Source organism: Mustela nigripes, chromosome 1 (genome assembly GCF_022355385.1).
Source record: "Mustela nigripes isolate SB6536 chromosome 1, MUSNIG.SB6536, whole genome shotgun sequence".
In the NCBI taxonomy this organism is placed as follows: Eukaryota; Metazoa; Chordata; class Mammalia; order Carnivora; family Mustelidae; genus Mustela; species Mustela nigripes.
Genome location: NC_081557.1, coordinates 204372126 through 204396770, shown reverse-complemented (window position 1 = coordinate 204396770; position 24645 = coordinate 204372126). Strand labels below are relative to the sequence as shown.

Below are 24645 nucleotides of genomic sequence, written 5' to 3'. Positions count from 1 at the left end.
ATACAGACCCTTTTCAAGTGCACAGGGAATATTTACCAAGAGAGAACAATATGCTGGGCCATGAAATAAATCTTATTAATTTTAAAGGAAAGAAGTCATCCAGTGTATGTTTTCTATCAACAACAGAAATCAATAGTGGTATCTAGAAAAGCACTCAACTTTCAACAAGTAACAAGCTTCTAAATAATTCACAAGTCAAATCACAAGGGGGAATTAGAAAAAAATTTTTTAAGATTTTATTTATTTATTTGACAGAGATAGAGATCAAAAGTAGGCAGAGAGGCAGGCAAAGAGAGAAAGGGAAGCAGGCTCTTTGCTCAGCGGGGAGAGCAGAGAGCCCAATGTGGGACTCGATCCCAGGACCCTGAGATCATGACCTGAGCCGAAGACAGAGGCTTTAACCCACTGAGACACCCAGGCACCCCAGAAAATGTTTTTAATTGATAGTAATGAAAATACAAGATATCAAAATTTGTGGAATATATAGTCTTATGGAAATAAATTTGTAATTTGAAATGCTGATACTAGAGATGGTTTAAAATGATCTAAGCCTCCATATTAAGAAACCAACAAATACAGAGCAAATTAAAGAGGAGGAAGAAAATAGTAAAAGAGTGGAAATTAATGAAATAGAGAGGAAACCATTGTAAAACAATGAGAGGTGACCGTTGGTTTTTGAAAAAAAATTAATGAAATTTAACTGTCCCCCAGTACGACCATCGAAAAGGAGACAGAAGAGACAAATGACCAATACTAGGAATATCATTATAGAGACCACAGATATTTAGGACATTAAGAAAATAATATGAATAACTTTGTCACAACAAATATGACAACACATAAAGCGGAAAAATTTCTCTAAGAACCCAACAAAATTACGTAAGAGGAAATAGAAAGTTTAGCCCTATATTGGTTAAAGAAATTGAATAATTAAGAACTTGAAGGAGAGAATGCTGCTGTCTACAACTTCACTTTAGGAATGCACCAGAAAGTAAGACTGACTGATGGATACAGAGAAGGATATTTGATTAAGAAAGTAAAACAACATGTTAATCTAGGACATGGAAATGACTGTCATTATCCATTCTTTTTTTTCTGAGTGGTTTAAACTTTTCATAATGAAATTTTAGGTTAAAAAAAAACATTTTCCATAAAGAAATTAACCCATAGGTATATCCCCAGGACCATATGGTGTTGGAGTGAGTAGAAACACTTAAGAAAGAAATACCATCCTTACACACTTTTTCTCAGAAAACAGAGAAAGATGGACTACTTTAGTACTCATTTAATGAGACCTGTATAACTCTGATACCAAAACCTGACAAGGACATCATGAGAAAAACAAATCGTAGACTCATGTCTACGATTAACATGAGCACAATAATCCTTAGCAAAATAGTACTACATTGAATAACATACCATGAACAAGTACGGTTTATCCCAGGAATGCAAGGTTGACTTAATATTTAAAAAGCAATTCTTGGGACACCTGGGTGGCTCAGCTGGCTGAGCACCTGACTCTTGATTTTAGCTCAGGTCTTAGTCTCAGGGTCCTGAGCTCCATCCAGCCCCGCACTGGGCTTCATGGTCAGTGCAGTTCTGCTTGGGATTCTCTCTCTCCCTCTCCCTCTGCCCTTCCACTTTCTCTCTCTCTCTCTCTCTAAAATAACATGAAATAAATAAAATGCGATTGTTCCTTGTTATTCATAACATCAACAAAATAGTAAAATCTTGTACTTATCTCAGTTAATGCCGAGACAGCATTTGTCAAAATTCAACACCCATTTATGATGAAAATTTCTAAATGAACAAACTAAAAATAGGAACTTCCTCAATTTGATAGATTATGTCTGTGAAAAAACCTACAGTTAACATTCTACTCAATGGAAAAAACTGAGTATTTTCCCCTAAGATCAAGAACGTGGCAATGATGGGGCTGTCCTAGCTTCTTTTGACATGGTACTGGAGGTCCTAGCCAGAGGAATAAAACAAAACAAAAAAAGGAGGCCGCTGCCCCCTGTCCCGCCGCCCCCCCGCCGGGTTCCCGCAGCCCAGCCCGGTCCAGCCCGGTTCCCGGGAGGATGAAGTTCGTGTATAAAGAGGAGCATCCGTTCGAGAAACGCCGCTCTGAGGGCGAGAAGATCCGAAAGAAATACCCGGACCGGGTTCCGGTGATAGTAGAAAAGGCTCCCAAAGCTCGGATAGGAGACCTGGACAAAAAGAAATGCCCGGTGCCTTCTGATCTCACAGTTGGTCAGTTCTACTTCTTGATCCGGAAGCGAATTCATCTCTGAGCTGAGGATGCCTCGTTTTTCTTTGTCAACAATGTCATTCCACCCACCAGTGCCACAATGGGTCAGCTATACCAGGAGCACCACGAAGAAGACTTCTTTCTGTACATCGCCCACAGTGATGAAAGTGTCTACGGTCTGCGAAGCTGCTGCCCCTGAGGTGGGGGGTCTCGTTCTACAAAGAGGTGGCCCCCCTTCCCTGACCTCCTCCTCCCCTGGGCTCAACCACCACCTCCCTTCTTCAGGACCTGCACTTCCTAATGTTTGAGGCTCTCCTCCAGCCCTTCCTAGCCGGAGGGCTCCGGGGGAGGTGGCCTCTCGGACATCTCCTCTCTCCCCTTTCTCTTACCAGCTTTCCAACTCTACTTTAGACTTCTCAGTTGTCAATCTCTGTCACCCCCACCCAGTGATTGTTTTGGTTTCTGTTCCCTTTCTAACTGCCCAAGGGGCTAAGAACCCCAACATTCCCTTCCTTTCACTACCTTCTTTTTTGGGGGTAGATGGAAGGGACTGAAATTGTGGGGGGAAGGTAGGAGGCACATCAATAAAGAGGAAACCACCAAAAAAAAAAAAAACACAAACAAAAAAAAGGAATAAAAGGCATACAAATTGAGAACAAGAAGTAAAGGCGTGATTCACAGAAAACATGATTACGAACCTAGAAAACACTAAGGAATTTATTTAAGAAACTATGGGACTGATAAGTGAGTTTTAAGAGTTGTAGGTTACAGATACAAACATCAACAAACAACTGAAAAAAATACTATACTGAGGAATAAATTTAACAGAGGATGTACTAGACTTTGCCAAAGGAAGACATATCACATGTTCATAATTGCAGGACTTGATATTAGTTGGTAACCCATCAATTCTCTTCAAGTTGGTCTATAGATTCAATGCCATCTCAATAAAAATTTTAGCAGGTTTTTGAGGAGGCGGTTCAAATTGACACGCTGATTTAAAACTTATATGCAAAAGTAAGAGATCTGTGATAACCAAAGCAATTTTGGAAAAGAAGAACAAAGTTGGAAGACTTGCACTTTCTGACCTCAAGACTTTCTATAAAGGAAAAGAGTCTACAGTTGTGAGGGGAACGTAGCTGTACAGACCAGTGGCACCGGGTCTAGAAATAGACCCTCTTTTGTTCAGTGAATTGATTTTTGACAATGGCCTCAGAGAAACTCAATGGGGGAAAGTCAAGTCTTATATCTAGTCTTGGAGTAACTGGGTGATCAGGGGGAAGCGATGACAGACTTGCCACTCTGTCCACTACAAACTGAAAACCAGACAGAATGTGTCAAAGGGCTGTTTTCAGACTTGGGACTGTGCCTCTGACACAGGACAGGAGGTCAGCATGGCCTCGAGGTGTGGTGGGGGCACTCCAGATGTGCAAGCCCGCTCCAAGGAAGGCTTCTGTGGGCATAGGCTGTGGGAGCCAGGGATGGGGGGCGCTCTGGCCCCCCAGGGAGTGTGGCATCGGGAGAGCTCAGACCCAAGCAAGGAGGCTGCATCTCCAGGGGGACATGCGCTGGATATGCAGTCCCTTGCTCCACAGGACTGAGGAGTCCCACAGCCTCCGAGTCTCATTCCCCTCCCCTCAGGTACCAGAACGCTCAGCAGGGACAGTCCTCCGCCCACCCCCCCATCCCCGCTTCTCCCAGAGGCCAGTGCTGCCCCAGGCTCATGGATGCAGGCTGGGCGCAGAGCTACTATTCTTGGCTGTAACCTAAGCCAGCTGCCCATTAAAATTCCATGAGTTTCGACGGCTTGAGCTGCAGTTGATATTTCCAATTATTGTGAAATTAAAATTGTCCCTTTGCTTTAAGGATGATTGCCGGCGACGGCAGATGGCAACCCTGGGGCCCCGCACTGTTCCCAGGCAGAGCTTGAAAAGTCTCTGGAAAGTTCTCAGAACAGGAAAAGACAAAGGGTGGTCTGAAAATGAGGGAGGTGGGGGGTCAGGCACGTGGTTGGAATCTGAATTTCCATGTTCTGGGCTCCGGGGACCAGAGCCCCCGCAGCAGGCAGGCTGCTCCCAGCCCCACAGCCGGACTGAGGGGTGGTGCTCCCCACAAGCATGGGCTAGACCTGGGGTTAATTTGGACGCTGACCTTGGGGGTTGAGGAACCCAGGCAGGGTACAACAATGCAGGGGGTGTCTGGAGGCTGCAGAGAGAGGCGGGCTCGAGGGTATGTTGGGGAAGGGACCTGAGGCGACAGCTTGAACAGGAGGGCAGTGTGTCTGGGAGCCCAGGGCAGGCCTCCACAGTGCTCCCTGTACAGAGGGGTGGGGGGCCCGTGCCGCCCTCTGCCCATCCTGCAACAAGGCAGCGGGGTGCTGGCTGCCAAACACGGCCTCTGTGCCCAGCCCCAGCTCCAGAAGGACAGAGCCCAGGAGGGGCAGGGCTGACTGTGGGCCTCTCCCGAGGAGGGGCAGAGCCAGTCTGGGGCTCCAGATCCCTGGCTTCTCCAAGGCTCTCTCCCACACCCGGTGGCCCTCCTGCCTCCCTTCTGAATCGGGTTCCATGTATACAGGGTGTGGGGGGCATCGGCCATCAGGTCCTGCACAACGCCTGCTCCTTTTCCCCTGTTGGGTCCTGACCTTTCCTGAGCAGGACCCCGGCTGCCTCCCAGTATGCCCACATCACTCCTGCCCTGCCGGCAGGTACGTGGGCTTCATGGCGCCTTCCACGCTGCCATGATTCTTGTGGGGAGCACCACAAAGCTCCAGGAGGAGCCCCGGGCCACCTTCCACTAGACGCCCCCACCCCCAGGCCTTGAGGGCACAGGGCCTGGAGAGACTGAGGCCCAGGAGCAAGGCCTGGGATCGGATCCGTCAGGCTGGTGGGCACGTGGGTGAGCATCGGGGCCATTGACCGCGGGCATGCAGGGGCGGGAGGGTGCTTACATGGGGAGCCTCTCTCCCATCTGGGGGCTCTGAGCAACGTCCTCTTACCACAAATCTGTGACCCCACGCACAACACACTCACCCGGGCTCCGCGAGCCTCTCCAGCCAACAGTCGAACCTGAGGAGGGGGCTGTGGGACCCCTTGATCTGCGGGTAGGTGGTCAGAATGTGGGTGACTATGGGGTCTGAAGTTGTGGGGCGGTCTCATGGGACGGAGCCCTTCCCCGTGGGACCTGACGGCAACTCCAGGAGGAGCAGGTCAGGGCTGAGTTAGACTGGGGGGGATCTCAGTTGGTGTCAGACACTTGTTTGATGATGTCTGGGGGAAAACACATAAGAATTGGGTGCAGGATCGTACAATGAAACCCCTAACATCACACCCTTGACGCCCAGCCCTAACCACCCCACAGCCCAGGAGACCCACAGCCCTGATTCCAGCCCTGACCCAGAGCCCTGACTCCAACCCTGACCACCCCCAGCCCTGACTCAGAGCCCTGACCCCCAGCCTAACCCCAGTTCTGATCCCTGCCCTGACACCCAGCCCCTAACCACCTGCAGACTTTAGCGCTACATGGTGTCTCCCTCACTTCCACCTCCCAAGCCTCACTCAGAGCTCATCTTGGACCCCATCTATTCTGGAACCGTGCAGGGAAGGATCCTGGGAAACATGGCTCCCAGCATAGAGAGCATGGATAGAACATTCCAGAACACACAGTGTCAGATATCTACCTTGGGCCCTTTGAGGGGCCTGCTGCAGAAGAGAGAGGGCAGGCCCTGACAGAGGCAGCCCTACCTGCTCTTGGGGGGCAGAGGTGGCCTCGGGTGGCTGGGGAGGAAGCCCATCCCTGCATGGGGTGAGGGTTGCCCCTCCCATGCCCCTCCCCACCTGTGCCACCCCCCCACACACACCCCCAGCCTCAGCTGGCTGGGCCAGGCCCACAGCCCCTGCACACGGGCTTGCAAGGAATGAGCTCCTTTGTCCGTCCTGCCTCCTAGAGGCCCCACCATCTATCGCACATCTCAAGAGTTTTTGAAGCTCTTTGTCATATACCATTTTGGAATTTTATTAATCAAATTAGGCCATCTTATCCTTTTATGGTTTGTCTCATCAGAAAGGTCTTGATCCCAAGTTCATGTTCTTCCAGAATTTCTTCTAAAAGTTTTCCGCTCTTAACATTTACATCTTTAATCCATCCGAGAAGACCCTTGTGGGAGATCAGAAGACCACTGTCCCTGTCTTCTTGCCAGTCACAGACAACTATAGATCCCTGAATATTGGGTGTGCAGGTCTCGGCCCCTACATCTGCCAAATCCTAAGGCTGGATGAGTTGGCCCATTCTGGATCTTTCCCCACCAACACTGGTCTCTCCCCGAGGCAAGTCCACGTGGCCCTGAGTGCTCTGTTTTATCTACGAAAAAATGAAATTCAGCTGAGTACGTTTGAAGATCTAACTGGCTTCACGTAATGATTCATGAACCAGACAGTGTCTTGTCTTAGGAAAGGGTCCAAGGAGATGCACAAAATGGAAGCCATCTGCAGGCCGAAGTGGGGAGACAGGAAAGAATGTGCTGTGTCAGACAAGACTTCCGCTAGAGACATCCTCCCCCACCCAGAGACATTCTCTTCTCCCCAGCGATGTCCTCCCCCAAGGAACATCTCCCCCTTCAGGAACGTCCTCCTCAAGGGACATCCTCCAGAGAAACGTCCTACCCCCAGGGACATCTTAGTCCCCCTGGGACATCCCTCCCCCTAGGGACATTTTTCCCCCTCCCTAGATATCCTCCCCAGCTAGGGGCGTCCTCCCCCAACCCTGGGAGGATTTCCCCTCCCCCAGGGATACGGCCTCACACCTTTTGTCCGAGTGTCCCTCATTCTTCACTCTGATTACAGTCCTCTCTGTTTCCATTGATCCATAAGCACTTCATAGCTTTGGTTGTTAGGAATGGGAGTTTCCCTGTTTCTAACGAGTTATTAATAATGTAGAAAAGAGGAATCTTATGTACTAATTCTATATACTTCTCTCTTATTAACCTCGTAGGGTTTGGTTACTGGTGTTACAATCATAGCATGAGCAAAAACGGATAATCGTTGCCTCTCCTTTTCCAACATTTGCGCCATGATTTTGTCCCTGGCTGCTGCTGACCCACAGTGACAGTCCTACTGGGTGTGGCTCTCACCTGTTTGCTGGTGGGGACAGGGGGTAGTGTCACCTGTGTCCCTTTCCCGGCAAGTCCTGTTACGCTGGGGGCTTTTCAAGGGACCATCTTCGTGCTGCAGTCTGATGGAGTCCCCCACACCGACTTGGTGAATTTGGTAATTCTGCTGGAGGTTCTCCGACTGCAAAGGCCCCCACTTTTCTCAAAGAAGCCTTACTTGGTTGTGGTATCTTATGTTTGCTTGTATTTTATTTAGACTTTCACTTTATTTTGCTATTCTTTTTTTTTTTTTTTTTTAAGAATCAGTTTGGGGGGGCCTGGGTGGCTCAGTGTTGAGCCTCTGCCTTTGGCTCAGGTCAGGTCATGATCTCAGCGTCCTGGGATCGAGCCCTGCATTGGGCTCTCTGCTCAGCGGGGAGCCTGCTTCCCCCTTTCTCTGTCTGCCTCTCTGCCGACTCTGCCTGATCTCTCTGTCAAATAAATAAATAAAATCTTTTTTAAAAAAAGTTAACAAAATAAAAAATCAGGTTGGTATTAAGGCTTTGGTTGGCTCAGACATGAACTGGTATGTTTTCATCTTTTTTAGGGTTTGCAATAGTTCAGACCGCATCTTGGGAAGGCATTTTGACAATTCCTATCCTTCTGATCCTATGACCCTGAACACAGGAATTGACTGCATAATATATACGAGCTAGTTACAACTCACATAGAAAAAAAAGCTAATTAAAAAGTGGGCAGAGGGGGCACCTGGGTGGCTCAGTGGGTTAAAGCCTCTGCCTTTGGCTCAGGTCATGATCCTAGGGTCTCAGTAGGGAGCCTGCTTCCCCCTCTCTCTCTGCCAGCCTCTCTGCCTACTTATGATCTCTGTCTGTCAAATAAATAAAACCTTTTGAAAAAGAAAAAATTAAAAAAACAGGCAGAGGATCTGAACAGATGTTTTTCCAAAGAAGACACACAGAGGCCAACATGAAAAGACACTTAGCAGCACTCATATCAGGGAAATGCCAAGCAGAACCTCATCCCATTAGGATGGCACTCATCGGAAAGGGTGGAAAGAACCAGTGTTGGCGAGGATGTGGGGAAAGGGGACCCACGTGCTCCGCTGGTGGGCACGCAGGCTGGTGGGCCTGCTGCCACACGGGTGAACATGGAGGATGCGTCCAGATGTGCGACCCTCTCATGACAGCCTGGCCTAGGAGAGTTGAGTGCCTGGAGGCAGAAAGTCAGGTACCAGGTGTCAAGGGCCAGGAGTGGAGAAGGGCAGGATGCTGCTCCCTGGGGACACAAGGTCAGTCAGGGAGGGTGGAGGGCAGGCGTGCTTGCCACCGTGGGAACTGACTTGCTGGTTCACGGAACTGATTAAAACAGTAGATTTTACACTGTGTGTCGTTTTCTATATTTAAAAAATTTATGTGGAAATGCTAAGGACTTAAAATATTCAAGTAATTTGTAAAAAAAGTAACAAGGTTGAAAGATGGACAATGTCAGATTTCAAGATTTACCGTAGTTACAACTGTTATATGTTGACACAAGAACAGAAATGATCGCTCACAGACAGAAGGCAGACTGTGGATGGAGACACACACATCTGGGGGCAATTTATCGGTTGGTTTTTAAAGTTTATTTTTTAGTAATCTCTCCACTCAGTGTGGGGCTTGAACTCACAACCCTGAGATCAAGAGCCATTCACTCCACCCACTGATCCAGCCAGGGGTCCCTGGGCAACTTGTTTTTAACAGTATTCCAAAACCATTCAGCAGTGGAGGGCCAGCCTTGTCCGCGGACGGTGCTGTGACACTGGACCCCTCCCTCACCTGGGAGCATAACGTGGGGACTTTCCTGGTCAACTTTGAGTTCCCCTAGACCTGTCTTGTCTGTTTTAAGAACACCTGCTAGCGAGCACATTTCACACAGAGATGTCCACCATGCCACTCCCAAGAGCCTGGAAGGATCTGTCCCTTGGCAGGGTAGCGGCCCCACGGATGGCCCCTGGGGAAGGTGCCTGTGACCCTAATCAGGGCAGGCACAGAGGCTCAGTGTGGAAACAGATGCACATGCCTACTCCCCAAGCGTGTCACCCATGCACACCAGGGTACCCAGGAAGGGCTCACTGGAGACCAAGAGATCTCTGGTTGCCTAAGGCCAGAAAGCCTGGCACCAAAGGCTGTTTTCCAAAAGGAGAGCCGTAACCTGCCAAAGACGGCATGGCCCGCTCCCAAACACGGGTGTCCTCCACCTGTCCTGGAGAGGGTGAGCCAGCATCTTCTCCTGCCCCGGCCCACTCGCAGCTGTGGTCAGAACATCCACAGGATGTCCAATGAGGTGCGTGTGGCTGCCCAGCCCACAGAGGCCAGCACGCCCTCACCCTTGTCGCAGGGAGTGGCCGTGGCTCTGGAGGCTGCCGAAGTCCCACAGCGCTCCGGGGGAGATGACCTCTGCATCTCCGGGATTCTCTCCTCCCTCCTCTTTCAACACACATGCGTGGTTCACCTTGGGGCCCCTGCACCTGCTCCCTCCTCTTCCCCTGCCCTGACCCGGTGGTGGGTCACCACTCTGGATAAACAGGACATTGTGGGGGGGCGGGGGTCCCTGAAGACCAGCAGTGGCATGGAGCAGGGATATCGCCTGGGAAGACAGCGGTGATGGTGACCTAGTGCCCTATGAGGTCCGTGGGGGACCACTGTTCCCGGGGCCTGTGGGTCTGCTCCAGTGTGGGACAGTGGCTGCAAATGGTGTCCCCCATCGACAGAGCTGGAGAGTCCCCCATTGCTCTCAATGATGCATCTGTGTTTTAGAAGCCAAGCCGAGATGTGCCAGGAAACCACACTCCTGGAAGGGAAGGCATCTCCAGAGCCATTCAGGGGATGGGACCATGCTTTGGTCTAGTTACATCTTCAGGAAGTAGGTAGATGACCTGAGGGGGGCGTGTGGGGTCCCACTGGGCCCACCCGAGACGGACAGGGGCTAGGCCTGCATGTGGTGTGAGTGTCTGGGCTTGGAGTCCTGGAGAAGGCAGCTAGCACAGGGTCGGTCAGCGCGGGGACTCCTGCTGGACACCAGGGAGCTCTTGTTGGACAGCAGGACACATTCTTCACGGGAACACGCTTTTCACCTGAAGGGACTTGGGTGCCTCTTGGAAACAGACAGCCATCCCCGCCGGGAGAACAACTCATGTGGTCGTGGTGACCAGAGCCAAAACTCCTGCTTTTGCACTGAGATCAGAAGGAAAAGAGCTGCCCCCACAGCCCCGCGCCTGACCACCTGTCCCAGCAACAGCTCTGCTGGTTAGCAGCCAGGAGAGTGATGAGAGCACATTTCTGTGGGGGTCTGCCATGCCATGGGCACAGAGATGGGCCTGACTCGGTGCAAAGGGATGATGTGCCCAGTGCACGGCGGGGCTCCCCAGGGCACCATATGGACTGAGTTCATGTGGCGACCTGCCTGCACGACAGGGGAGTCCTCCAGGACGGGTGTGCACAGTGGCCCGCAGGTGTCAGCGAAAGATCCCTTTCTTTTCCAAATACCTATCCATGTGGCGTGGGATCTTCTGTGGACAGTTGCATATCCTGTGGCCCACGGAATCGGGAGCTGCTCGGGGCAGCACTGGGGGCAGCCTGCTGCCAGAGATTGGGGGGCGTGTAACACAACGCCCCTCTTCCTGCGAAAACCTTTTGTTTTAGAAAATGTACTTTTCATGCAGTTGTCGTTGATGTCAACATATAATGGGCTTATTGTTATTTTGAAATGAGTATAATTTTTAAGTCTTAGGTTTAATTTCTCATACAGTCGTCTGTTGGGCATCAGTGTTGGTTGTGAGGGTACACAGGAACACAAGTGGTGACATCTTCAGTCCCCCCCCCCCAACACCCGTCCACTCACGACAGGGCCCATCATTCCTCGCAGCATCTGGGCTCCTGTCTCTTGACGTTTTTCTGGTTCAGACAGACAGCACAGCCTTCCCGGTGCTACATGAGGTTGGGTGGTCTCTTTCCATCCTTTGGCCTCAGACTCTTTGCCCCATTCTTTTTTCATATGAACTTACAAATACTTTCTTCAGGGCTTCAGTCGGTGAAGCACCTGACTTGTGATCTCAGCTCAGGTTATGATCTCAAGGGTCATGAGTTCAAGCCCCATGTCGGGCTCTGCCCTGAGTGTGGGGCCCACTTTAAAAAACAAAACAAAAAGCTTTCTTCCATTTTAAAACAAAACCCCACAATGTTACTGAGAATATTGTTGGAATTACATTAATAAAATGATGACACTACTTGGGAGCATTTAGAGGTATGTGGTTTCCACACACGCTCAGGAATTGTTTTAGATTTTACGGTAAAACCACAGCTTCCTTTGTGTTGATCCTGGACCGTTCTGGTTAAACTTGTTCATAGATTCCCTGCAGTTCTCAAGCATGACTATGAGCAGAATATTCCGTTCTCATAATCCACATGTTCAGGGTGGTTTAAAGAGCTCTTGATCTCTTGTGTATCTGCTTTCTGGGAATAGAAAAATATCATCTGAAAATAAAGGTAATTTTCATTTCTTTTATCCCGCTTTTTTTTTTGTTTGTCTTAATGCATTAGCTAAAAATGCCAACGTTAAATAATAATAAAGGTGAAAGGATGCATGTTTGTCTGGTTCCTGATTTCAGTTTTTGGTATTAACAGACGGTCTTGCTGGATCTTATCAAATAGCTTAGCGTTTACCAATATGGCCACATCCCCCCCACACAACATCCTTCTGTAACTACAGAAGAAATCAGAGACTCGCGACAGATACAGTTTATGGAGGGAGAAACATGGGCAGTTGCACTACTGACCTCCGCCAGATTGCGCCTGGCCTGCTCCAGCCCAATGGAGCATGTGGCAGCACCAATTCAGCGAGACATGGAGAGAGTGAGCATGGACTCCATGCTCAGTGAGACAGCTGGGAAAATAAAACAGTGCAAATGACCCCTAAGTACAAAGGCAGAAATGCTACATAACACATGTGCCCGCAGCCTTCCGCAGCTATGGGAACACTGGTGCGCCACAGCCACGGCCACGGCCCCAGGAGCTCCAGGACGGTCATGCACAGCCGCAGTCTGTTGCCACCTAGGTGATGCTCAGGCACAGCCTGAAACCAGCCCCCAGCTCATGTCGGCAGCACACGATGCCCCTGAGGTCTCCGTTGCAGCGGTTGCTGAGGCTTGTCCTGTGCCTACCTCCCCAGCACAGGTTCACAGATGCGCTGCTAGCCAAGACTGGCCTTGGTGGGACACTGGCTATTTTGGCAGAAATTGACAAGTTCACACTTCAGCAGAACCACTGGTCACACCTTCACTGCACTACTGCCTTTGGTCCCAAAGCAGTGTGGCTGGAGTCCCTGGTGTGTGTGCCAGGGGGGTCCCCAAGGTGGCCGAGCTGGGGGGCATCTGGCCCCTCTGGGCTCCATGGCTGCCTAGTCTCTTGCCCACCGCAGCCAGGCCTGGGGTGGCCTCATACCCCCTGGGCGACCACAGCAGCATCAGATGAGCTGGCTGCTATCACACCAGGATGGCTAGGAAGGACTCCTGGCAGGACATCTGCCTTCACCCGGAAGGCGCTTTCCTGGATCGTAAGTCAAACCAAGTCACCAGCCCGGTCGTCTCAGAACCCTGCTGTGTGGGCAGCAATATGCCAGTCCCAGGCAGGGAGCCCTGCATCCCTGGCAGCTGGGAAACCAAAGCCCCAGTGGCCAACAAGACTTAGGAGGAAGCCAGCAGAAAAGAGTCTGGAAAGGTTTTCCTCCTGGTGACAGAATAGAGGCGGGGAGGTGAGCTTGTCCCTTCTTGTCCTTGCTCTTCCCTCCTCGTGTGGCGCCGACCACAGCCTGCTATCATGACTTTGCCCTCCTTGCTCAGCTGCCTCCCCAACCAGAGTGTGAGTGCATGAGGCCAGGTCTCTGTCTCATCGGTGCCACCTCCCTGGGCCCAGAGAACTGAAACATGGTCACCTGGCCTTGTTCTGTTAGTGTCCTCATGGGGAGGCCTTCGGAGGACCCAGCGCTCCGAGGTGAGGGCGGCGGGCTCTCTGGGCTTCGGCCCAGGGTCAGACGAGACCGCCGTCTCCCCTACGGGAGGGTTTCTGCTCCAGGCCTGAAGCTGTCACCGGCCTGTCCCTGTTGATGTTCGTGTTTGGAACTGATCAACCTGTGAGCTGAGAACGTGAGTTCTGCTTCCAGGGAGTCACAAGAAATCACACAGCGAGTATCAAAAGCCACTGCAAGTACCACTGATGGTGACGGTGTTGGAGGACAGACGCCAGGAGTTCTTCTGAAGTACCCGGCTGGAGTGAGACTGGCAGTCGCGGCCTCCCTTCCCCAGAGCAGCCCAGGGTGAGCGGAAGGCCGTCCGTTCCGACCCCGGGCCCCGGCCTGGCACAGATGGCCCACACGGTGTCACCGGCCCTATGCGCTGGACTTAGCAATCATCTTCTCCAGCAGGCTCATCATGCGCTCCTGCAGCTGGAGGCTCTGCACCTGCAGCAGGTTCTGCTGGTCCAGCACGCGGCGCACCTCGCGGCACGTCTCCTCCACGGCGCGGCTCAGCCTCCGCTGCTCCTCCAGCATGGCCTCCAACAGCCGCAGCTTCTTCTTCTGCAAGTGGCCGCTCTGCACCTTGCGCTTCTTCACGGGCCGCTCATCCGACCTGGAAGGACAGTGCTGCGTGGGGATGGCGGGCCGCAGGCTCATAGCTCCGCCTGTCTGACGTGCCCAGCACCGCCCCACCCCTACCCCGTGGTGGCCCCGGGTAGCCGGCGAGGAGGGACTGTGCGCACCGCCACCCTGTGGGACCCGAGGCAGTCCAGTGACCTGGGTCCCAGGGCCATCCAAACCCCCATAGCCTGGCTGGACGGGGCACACCTTGCCACAGGAGCAGCCCCAAACCCACAGACCGGGTTGGGGGGGCACAGGCCTGGTGTGGGGCTCGGTGGAAGGGAGGGCAGTGGCCACACCAGGGGAGAGATGAGAAGGACTGGGTAGACAGGGGTGCTGTGGCTTCTCCCATGGGGACTGGAACCTCTGGCGGTTCCAGGGAGGTGAAGGCAGCGGGTGCTGTAGCTGGGCCCTGTGCTCTCTGATGGGGGGCAATGAGCACCCCGGTCTAACAAGCCACCTCCCACCAGACCCCCCAAGGCTTTGGCCAGTCCCCTTCTCTGGGCCCTGTGCTTTGAAGCAGAGCAGCGCCCCAGCCAACCTCAGAGGCAGGACAGCAGCTCCCTTGCCCCAGCCCTGGTGTGGTGCCTGGGGGCAGCTGTGGATCTGGGAACTGGGTCAGCCCATGGAAACACCTGGCCATAACCCTCAAGTTTCCAGCTGATTCCATCTGGCCATCACAAAGGCATTTTTGTTTGGGGTCTTTGCTGAGAAACCCACTGCAAGGAAGGGGTGCCAGACAAAAGGAGTGGCAGCCCCAGATTTCACACTCCCCAAGACCCTCCTCATCTCACCCCCATCTGACAGACCTACAGCCCATGGCGGAGGAAGAAACAGGGCCACACTCAAATCTGCTCTGTGCCTTCTCTTCCCCAACCAGTCAACTCTCTCCTAGTCACCCCTGAAAGCAGGCCCCAAATGTTCCTCTGGTTCCCCAGGCCTCCATACCCCGGAGCGATGCTTTCTATGCACCTGTCTGTGGGCCTCCCGAGGGCAGGTTCATGCAGCTGGTGCTGGCCAAGCGGGATGTTTATGAAGGACAGCAGAGGGGACAGGTATGCCCACTGGTCTCAGCTGAGGAGCATGTTCTAGGGGCTTAGCCCAATTCCCCTCCCAGCCAGCCTTGCCAGGGCAGGAAGGAGGAAGACCCCAGGTCAGGGTCTGCTGGGGGTGACGGGGAGCCCAGGAGCCAGAAACTGGGGGGCTGGTGGGGGAGCACTTGGTCTTCCTCCGTGTGCCAAACCCCACCCTTCTCTCTCGTGACACTCCCAGCCATCCTCAGACTAAGTGCTGATTTATCCCCATTTTACAGAAGGAGACTGAGGCCCAGAGAGGTCAAGGACTTTCCACACAGCTAGAAAGTGAAGGAGCCAGGAGACAAACCCGGACTATGGACATGACAGCCTGAACTTCAGTATCTCCTGCCTCCCAGTCTGACCAGCCTGTCCAAAACCTCCTTCTTTGAGGCTTCCCCGTCTGACGCCCCCTGTCTGCAGCGCCCCCATCTCAGCTTCCCCACTCTGAGGCCTCCCATTGGAGGCCCCTGTCTGCGCCCCCCCCCCCCCGCTACCGCCCCCCAGCTGCCCCCCCCCCCCCACGTCTGAAGTCCGCCGTCTGAGCTCCTCCCCATCTGAGGCTCCCTGTCTGAGGCCCTCCGTCTGAGGCTCCCCGTCTGAGGGCCCCCACCTGAGGCCCCCCGTCTGTGGCCCCCATTCTGAGGCCCCCCCGTCTGAGGCCTCCTTCTGAGGTGCCCCATCTGTGGCACTCCGTCTGCAGTACCCCCATCTGTGGCCCCCGTTTGAAGGCCCCCATCTGAGGCCCCCATCTGAGGTCCCCCGTCTGAGGCCCCCTGTCTAAGGCCCCCTATCTGCAGCACCACATCTGTGGCCCTCATCTGAGGTCCCCTATCTGAGGTCCCCCCTCTGAGGCACCCCCTGAGGTCCCCCGTCTGAGGCCCCCCATCTGTGGCACCCCCATCTAAGGCTCCCCGTCTGAGGGCCCCCTGTCTGAGGCCCCCTATCTGCGGCCTCCCTGTCCTGGGCGCCCTTGCATACCACCTAGGCCTTGGCAGCCAGCCAGGGATGGCAGAGGATGCCACCGCCCCAGAGCCGCCGCCCCTCTCCTCTCCCAGCCCCCTCTCTGGCCGCCGGGCTCCTGGCCCTGCTGGAGGTGGAGGCAGGGAAGGAAGACACACACTACCTGAACTTAAGGGACAGTAAGCTGGAGGAGCTGTCGGAGCGATCGTCTTGGAAGCGGCCTTCGTAGGAGCACTGGTTATACGGTAAGTACAGAGGGGTGGACTTAGCAGACGGCGACAGGGACGCCTCGGTCTGGGACGTGGAGGGCCCCGGCTGCTGGCCATCCGGCAGTTTGCCATCACAGGACTCGGGGACTTTGGCCAGAATCCTATCAATGGCTAGGTAATAGGGCCAGTCGGGCGGGACGGACTCGCTATCTGTCATGCATTTTAATTTCCTGAAACGAGAGACACAAGAGCCAAGGGTAAGAAACGGAGCTGCTCCCGGCCTGTTCCACCTGGCCCTCGGCTGAGGGGTGCTTGGGGGCACTGGGGGCCCAGGGAACCACTCTTGGCCAGACAGCCTCCCCAGAAAAACTGGCCAGGCTCCAGGGCCAAGGTGACATGAGACAGGGAAAGAAGTCAGGCTGGGGACCTATCCCATGGTGGGCACTAGACTCATGCACCCCAAACATGAGTAAGGTCGTCTGTGAGCGCCGGGGCCCAGGGCTGTGCTGTACTATTTCTGTCCTTGCTGGTCTGTAATTTCTAAACTCCCTACAAGGAACAAATCCTGCTTTTAAGTTAACCAGCAATAATAAAATACATCATTCAAACACAGGAATAAAATCTTGTGATAACTATCATATAAAGCAAATGTAAGACATGATAGAAGGAGTGTGTTTTTCTAAAGAGAATGCCTGAGAAGCGAGATCCACAGAGTAAAGAATGCAGGCTTCAGTGTCCAACAGACCTGAGCTGTGGCTCATCTCCACCACTTTGCTGTGTGACCTTAGACAGGTTCATTAACCTCTCTGAGCCTCCATTTTCACATCAGTAAAATGGGCATGAGCAGAGTAAACTCCTCACAAGGTTTTCACAAGAATTTAATAAGACATTGCCCAGTTCTGGCAAATAGCAAATCGACTAGATAACATTCCTGACTGAAAGTACTAGGAGGCAGCAGGGCTGGGCCTGAAATCCCCCATTCCTACTTAGACTCAGGGGCCAAGGGTATGCACAGCACAGCTCTGCCTATTGTGAGCTGGGCACCCACCCAGCCCTGCATCCTGCTCTTCCCTGCAGACAGACCTTGTAGGTCCCTGCGCCTTGGCTGAATTCTGGGAGCTCAGGGAAGGGAGACCCAACTACAGGAAACCTGGGCGGCCCTGGCCAGGCCTGGAAGGAGGCCACAATTTGGGGGTGGGGGAGTTGTTGTCTGCCCCATCTGACCCAGCATTAGTCTGTGGCCCTCCCAAGTAGGGAGGCCCTCAAGCTACAGAAACCCTTGTGGCCGGATGGCTCCTGCCTCCTGATGTGGGGTTCCTGCCAGCATGGGCCCCTGGTCACACTGGTCACTGGAAATATTGAGCTGACCATTCAGCAAATGGACCCACCCGGACAGCATGGGGGTCTGTGGCTCAGGGCAGTAAGCAAGGCCAGCCATGGCAGGAGGTGGCCTTAGGAACAGCATCCACTGAGCAGAATGTCCTCAGCAGAAAGCCAGGCACAGGCCACAGAGGGAAAGGCATGGCTGCTTCGTCTCCTGACCCCAGGACTACCCATCACCCTGGAGGCCTACACAGATTCCAGGTGCAGGAAGTAAAGGACTGTGCCTGGGGTCCACTTCCAGCCTCTGCCTAGGCTCCCCTCCAGCCCCTCCGGAGGCCCCCCTGTGCTTGTTCTGACCATGGGCCAGGCTACTCCTTGGAGAAATGAAGGAAGGCCTGCCTCTGACACAGAAGAATCCGGAAAGGTATTCCAAGGAATCATCCTCCAAGGTATGCAGCTACTCAGGCTTCCTTACCTTGACAACCTTAATATGTAAAGAGCTACAGTGAAAAAATAAGAAAAGACTGCTGTGGGTGGCTTTCTGGGTGTGGATGGGAGGAAGGAGATAAAGAACTAGTCAATCAATGAAAGCATCAGCCTTGATAAAGGCTTGGGCAAGTCCCTCCTCCGCTCTAGGCCTCAGTTTCCCCCTCAGGGAATGGGAAGCCCCTTACCCCCAACAGCATCTGGAATGGAGCCCTTACCCCCAGCAGCATCTGGAATGGAGCCCCACTGGAGGGCCCAGGCCCCAGCTCTGCTGCACCCTCCTCCTCTCCTATGGCCTCCTTGGCCCACAGCCCCCACCTCCAGGAATGGAATACAACACCTCCCCTGGGACTCTGCAGAAGGCTCTCAGGATAAATAATTAATAACTCGGCCAGACACCAATCAGAGCCCATGAATTTGTGAGTCAGATGGGCAACCCCCCCCCCATGAGGCATAGAGGGGTGCGTCGTGTGCATGGAGGAGGGGGGGATGGGGACACACATGTCTACGGACAACTCAGCTCTCAAGCTGGTAGCTGGAACTCAACATTGTTTATGTTGTGACTGAGGCCTTCAGGCCCTTATGGCTGCCTCATTTCTGGCCCCTGGGCCTGCCTGGGAGCTGGGGCTGCAGGTGGAGATGGGCCTTCCGGCAGGTCCACATTCTGGAACTACTCCTTCAAGGGCCATGAAAAGTTAACAACTGAAAATGGGCAACTGGACTTCAGAGGCCCTGGGAAGCCTCTGCATGCATCCCAGACCCCAGACGGGCTGGGAGCTGCAGGCCAGGAGGGGCAAGGGGTGGCCCCCTGTCTACTGTTGGTAGGGCAGATCCCCTCAAGGTGCCCAGGGCAAGCCTGCAGGCCCTGTCTACACCCAGCCCTGACAACGCCTCTGCCCTCTGCTCACAGCAGTCCCTAGGAGCAGCAGGAGGACACTGGAGCTGGGAGCTGCTGGGTACCTGCATGTGCTCCGGGGACAGCACCCCTCTCAGGGACACTGACAGGTCTACCTCTGCCAGTATGCCCTAAGACCCCCCCCCACTCTCTCTGCTGCTAGTTCCCCTCACAGCCCCTAGCTCTGGGGCAACCTTTCCCCCAGTAGGACCCTGGCCTGACCACAACCCTAGCCCTGCCCATGACCCTTGCCACGGCCATGACCCAGTCCACACCTGTGACCCTGGCCATGCCCAGGACCCTCTGCACACAGTGACTGTCTGCAGACAGGCCTGGATCCCACCCCCACCCCTGAGGTGCTGGGCCTGTGGCCCCGGGGCTGTCTCCCCACGGGGTGCCAGAGTGCACCCACCTGGGAACCCTGTCCACAGCCCCAACCCAGCAGCCTCCCTCAGACTGCCAGGGCAAGGTGACCACAGCAGGAAGGGTAGAGGAAGATGTGGGGCCAGGCCTGGATCCCCACGGCTTCTTTCCACAAATAAGGCCCTTTCCACGAGTGGGGGCCTGCTGGGTACCCCAGCATCAGCCCAACAACACACCTGGCTCACCAATCATGGATCATGCTGGCTGTGCTCACAGCTGGGCTTGGTGGCTGCTGGAAAGGACAGAGTGTGAGCACCAGGCGAGATCTACAGGCCTGGGAGTGGAGCCTCCTTCTCGCCCCTGGCCTCAGATTCCCTGCTTAGCCGAGCCATGCCTGGACGACCAGCATGCACTCTCACCAAGTGGGAACTGCCTGTGGGTGGCTTGGGCAGGGGCCTCGGGTGGGGTGCCGCCAGGCAACGGCCCATCTTGCTGGGCCTCAGCTTCCCCACCTTGGCGACAGAAGGCAGCAGTTCATGCAGGCCCCGTGTTGCGGCCAGGCTCTGCCCACACAGGGCCTTCCTGACTCAGCTCCGAGGGGCCGGTGGCAGCCCGCTGATGCGGGGCCAGGGCTGGGCCAGTGCGGGGCTGGGGCGCGGGGCGCGGGGCATGGGGCGTGCAGGCACGCGGCGCTTAGAGCCCACCTGTACTGGAAGGTCATGTTGGTGATTTTGATCTTGATCTCCTCGCCCAGCCGGCGCTCCCCCGTCATCTCCAGCAGCTTGCTGGCCATCTTCTCATACACCTTGGCGTTGCGCTTGGTCTGCTTCAGCTCCTCGAAGAACTCCTCCCAGACGAGCATGAGGCCGCGCATCTCGGCGTCCGTCCAGTTGCGGGCGCGCCGGTGCTTCTCCATCTGCGGGGATACCAGGTAGCCTGGTACTTCAGCTGCCGCCATGCTGGAGGCACCTGCGGGGTTAAAAGAGGGCACTCAGGCGGCCCGTGGCCTGCACACCAGGGCGGGAGCCCCACTCCTGGAAGGCAGCTCAGCTCTCAAAATGGGGCCTACATCTGACAGGCAGGAATTTAGTTAAAAGCTTTTAAACGGGAAACGTCATTTTGATGTCACGTTTCCATAGCAACAGAGCAACTGCATAAGCTACAACAACAGAAACCTTTTAACTGAAAGCGCAGGAATCAGGGCTGCCCTGACGGGCCATCAATATTGCAGCAAGCGGGCCAGACCCAAATCGGGCTGCCCGGCGCCGGCCCCGCCTCCCAGCCCGGCCCGTCGGGAGCCTGGCGTGCAGTGGGCTCCCTGGACTCAGGGACTGGGGACCAGGCCACGGCCCCCCGTCCCACCCTGCCCCACTCACACAGGCCAGGGACCCAGGAAGGGCCCACGATGGGGGGAGTCAGGGAGGGACAAAATGAGGGCCCGGGGCAAATGAAGAGGGAGATGCAGAGACGGAGAGGAGGATGGGCAGCAAGGCGGATGCCTAGGGGAGACATAGAGGAGCAGAAGCCACTGGGGACCCGCGGCAACACACACACACACACACACACACACACACACACACACACACACTGACCCTCGCCTACCTACAACATGCTCCACACCCAGCGTGCCCCTGGCCAACGCGCTCCCACTTCATTATGGGAAATGCACCAAGGCCAGCCCAGGCAGGATGGCCTGTCTCCCTCCGTGAAGGTGGGACTGGTGATGTGGGGTGAGCAGAGAAGTCAGGGCAGTTCTCAAGGCCAGGGAGTGGTAGGCAGCAGGTGGCTGTGTCTATCTGTCCGTCCCATCCTGGGCAGCTCCAGCACAGCCCTAACCTCATCCTGCTCAGCGCCATCTGCTCTTGACCTGCTTCCGCCCAGTGGGTGGCGTGCGCCTTGCAGCCCCAGTACCTCACGGAAAAGGGTTTGCTAAAGTCTTGCTGGGTAACTACATGAGCAAACAAAGGGACCAATCTCAGGTAGCCCTTCCCTTCCCAAGATTACCTAGACTTGGCTTTTGGACTTACTGGCAAACTCCTACTCATTCTTCAAAGCCCTATTCTGACATCACCTCCTCTCTGTAGTCTTCCTACTTGGTTTTGGTCTTTCTTCCCTTTTTCCCTCATGACAATTGGATCTACATCAAGCCAGGCCATTTTATTTTCTACTCTAGCTGTGTGATCCTGGATTAAGAATACTTGCAAAAGTGAGAACATAATAATTTGAGTATTCTCTGGATCCTGGGCACTGTTTTAAGAGCTATAGATAATATCTCCCACTTTGATCCTCATGGTTATCCCCATTTTACCCATGAAAAGCCCAAGGGGTGGAGAGGTGAAGTCAGCCTGTGGGTAAGGGGCTGGCTTGGAACTGCATCTGACCCCTTACTGTGTTGTCTCTTGAAGGAGCCCAGGCTGGCAGGCTCCAAGTAAAAAACACCTGTTACCCTTCCTATGTGCCCATGGTCCTGGGCAAGGCACACAGGACATAGCCAGTGTAAACTGCTGTGTGCCTGGCCAATTTCCCCAGCATTTCCTGGGGTCTCCTGGGAGGCCCCCCAGTGCTGATAAGGTGGCTACTGGCCATGGCTGGGGTCCTTGGCCATGGGACCCTCACCATCCCTCAGCAGGTCTCCACCAGGGCTTGACAAAGGCTCATCCTGATGTCTTGAGGGCCGGGGCCACAGATTGCCAGCATCAGCGGGGCTGGGAGGGCACACCGCAGGACAAAAGTGAGCTCTGCATGGCAACACAGGGGTGCTCACCAGGGGCCTGGCTCACCAGGAAGGCAGAGGGTGCTGAGGGAAAGAACCAGGCTCACATTGGCAGCAAGGCCCACTTGCAGGAGCACAAAGGGGAGCCGGCAGGGAGACAGTGTGACCATCCCTGGACGAGTGTGGGGAGGGGGGGGTGGGAGTAAATGTGGGCTTGAAAGCCAGGCAGGGGGTGGGCTGAGGTGCTCCCTGGGGTCCCCCAAGGCAGGAGACCAAGGCCACAGAACCCATGGGGATTATGGAGAAAAAGCACCACCTAAAGGCACCAACATTCAAAATTAAAAGGTAAAACCCCAGTGGCTTATGTGCAGGGGCCTGCCGCACCTGCTGGACAGGCCCCAGCCCCATCCCCCAGGCATAGGCGCCCAGCCAGGCTCTGGCATCCATGGGCCATCAATGAGGCTGCTTGGCATTTGTGGGGTTCTGGCGGTGGCCTGAACCGGGGGGGAGGGACTCCTGAAGTCCAGGCATTACCACGGTTAACAGAAGTCCTCCTCAGACCTGGCCATGCACCCGAGAGCTGAGGTTGGAATGGGGAACTGTCAGGTGGAAGGGCAGGAGGGGCACGTGTGTAGGCACAGAGGAGCCTCTGCCCCACCTTCAGCGGGTTCTTGGTTCAAGGCCTAGCCCTGCCATCCGCTCCCTGTAGGAGCTTCTTCCTCTCCGGGCCGCCGGGGTCACCTGGGGTCACAGGGACACAGCTACCTGCCCAGGCAGCACCCCCCAGGAAGGCTCAGGGCTGCTGAACCCTCCAGGAAGCCCCCAGTGCTCAGGCAAAGGCTTTCAGCGCTACCTCCCTCGAAGGCTTTCCCCCATGGCTCCCAGGGCTGAGCGGGGCTGCCTCCAGGCACCTCCTGAGATAGGGGTGGGGGCCCAAGGGAGAGGCCAGAAGAGCACTGAAGAGGACAGAGACGAGCAAGCTGGCCTGGCTGGAGACAGTGAAGCCACGTCAGGAAGCTGTTGCCCCGAGGCCCCCAGCCTGCAGGCTAGCTGGTCCCATTGCTGCTGAGGGGCAGCCGCCGGCACACAGGCATCACTGTGCTCAGCGCTCCAGCAAACAGGGGCCCTTGAAGAGGGGTTGGCGTGTCCTGCTTTCCCTCCAGCCAGTGCGTCCAGAGGGGTCCCAGCAAGAGGCTGGAGTCCAACTGTCTTTTTGGGCTTCAGGGGGCACTGGAAGCCCCCAAAGAAGGGAGTGCTCAGGTGGGCCTTCAAGCACAGCCTTGGCTAGGTGGAGGGGGGGGGCCCTGTCTGTCCTGTATTGGGAGGGGCTTCATACCTTGGCACAGCTGCATGGCCTCAGTCTCTGAGGGATGGGGAAGCAGAGGGCCAGGGGCTGGGCATCCGGCAGCACCTGCAGGAAGAAGGGTGGTCAAGCCTCAGTGGGAAGCCAGGGCACCCGTGTGGCCATACGGCTGTGGGCCCTGTGAACTGTTGCTTGGTAGGAGTTACTCCACATGCTGGGGGCCCAGCCAGGCAGGCCCAGGGTAGGAAGCAGGTGTGCCCACAAGAAGCCTCTGGCGCCTACCAAGAGCAGACACCTACAAGCCAAGCCCATCACAGTGGGCAGGTGAGTTCAGCAGTGGAAACACACCGTCCTGGGCAAATGCAGGGAAGCTCAAGGAATGTGGCGAAGTATGGTGGGGGGCGGGGGTGGCATGGGGGTGGCAGGGTTGAGCCCTGGAGGGCGGGGCCAGAAGGTGGGTGCTGTCCCACTGGAAGGGGGCAATGATTGCCTCAGATGGCCCAGCTCACAGCGGGAGGAAACTCCAAGCTGCGGCCCAGCACTGTGGGGTGGGTATGCTGTGTGTGTGGTGGGGGTGGCAGGGTGCTGCAGGCCCAGCTCCCCAGGCTAGCACCATTGCCCTTTTCCCTACATCCCTGGGGGGCCCAGACCCTTACCTGTCAGCCCTCTGCCTTGGTGGGCAGGCCCCAACCCTGCACCAGTGGCTCCCCTTGGCCCACCCACATCCCAAGTGCCCCTTGGCCTGGGAACCCCAGGCTCCCTAGAGGACATGGCCAGCAAGGAGCAGGCCATTGGGAGTGGCCTCCAGGTTTCCTGCTTGAGAGGCTGGTGGGGAAGTGCCATCCAGGCAGACAGGGGCCGGGCTGTTGAAGCCTAGATCAGTGGAAACTGCAGGAAACGTGCTCATGGCTTTCCAAGAGGAGTCGTGGGGATGTCACAAAGCAGGACCACATCTGCGCCCAGTGGCCCAGGTGGAATGCTTCCTCCCACGGTGTTGTATTCCACCAGGCTGCCTGGGGGGCGAGGCCAGATGCTTCCACCATGCCCGGCAGAGTTCCAGAGGCTCAGAGGAGGGCGCCTCTGCTACAGGGGTGTGGGCAACAGCAAAGCCACTCAAACCAGAGGCTCTGGGACCCTGCTTTCTGGAAAAAACAGTAGGCCAGGTGTGCTCAGGTGCCCCAGGCAGTGTCTGGCTGTCTGTGCTTGGACCAGGAAGGGGGAGAGAGTCTTGGAAGCTCATAGGGCCTGTCAGAGGCCTTGGAACTGGATCACTGAGCAGTCAGATCTAGGGAG

General features: G+C 55.1%; 1 protein-coding gene and 1 pseudogene across 1 annotated transcript; one reads left to right on the top strand and one right to left on the bottom strand.

Annotated features, from left to right (window-relative positions):
- Window positions 1-2027: 2027 nt before the first annotated feature.
- LOC132014986 (gamma-aminobutyric acid receptor-associated protein-like) lies at window positions 2028-2856 on the top strand (annotated as a pseudogene).
- A 9842-nt stretch (window positions 2857-12698) lies between these two features.
- Window positions 12699-23401, bottom strand: MSANTD1 (Myb/SANT DNA binding domain containing 1). Its single transcript, XM_059395656.1, has 4 exons — window positions 23386-23401; window positions 20041-20305; window positions 16224-16499; window positions 12699-14016 (listed from the first exon to the last, which is right to left on the bottom strand). The coding sequence occupies exons 1-4, from the start codon at window positions 23399-23401 to the stop codon at window positions 13776-13778; spliced, it is 798 nt and encodes a 265-aa protein (XP_059251639.1). The 3' UTR covers window positions 12699-13775.
- Between the last annotated feature and the right edge of the window lie 1244 nt (window positions 23402-24645).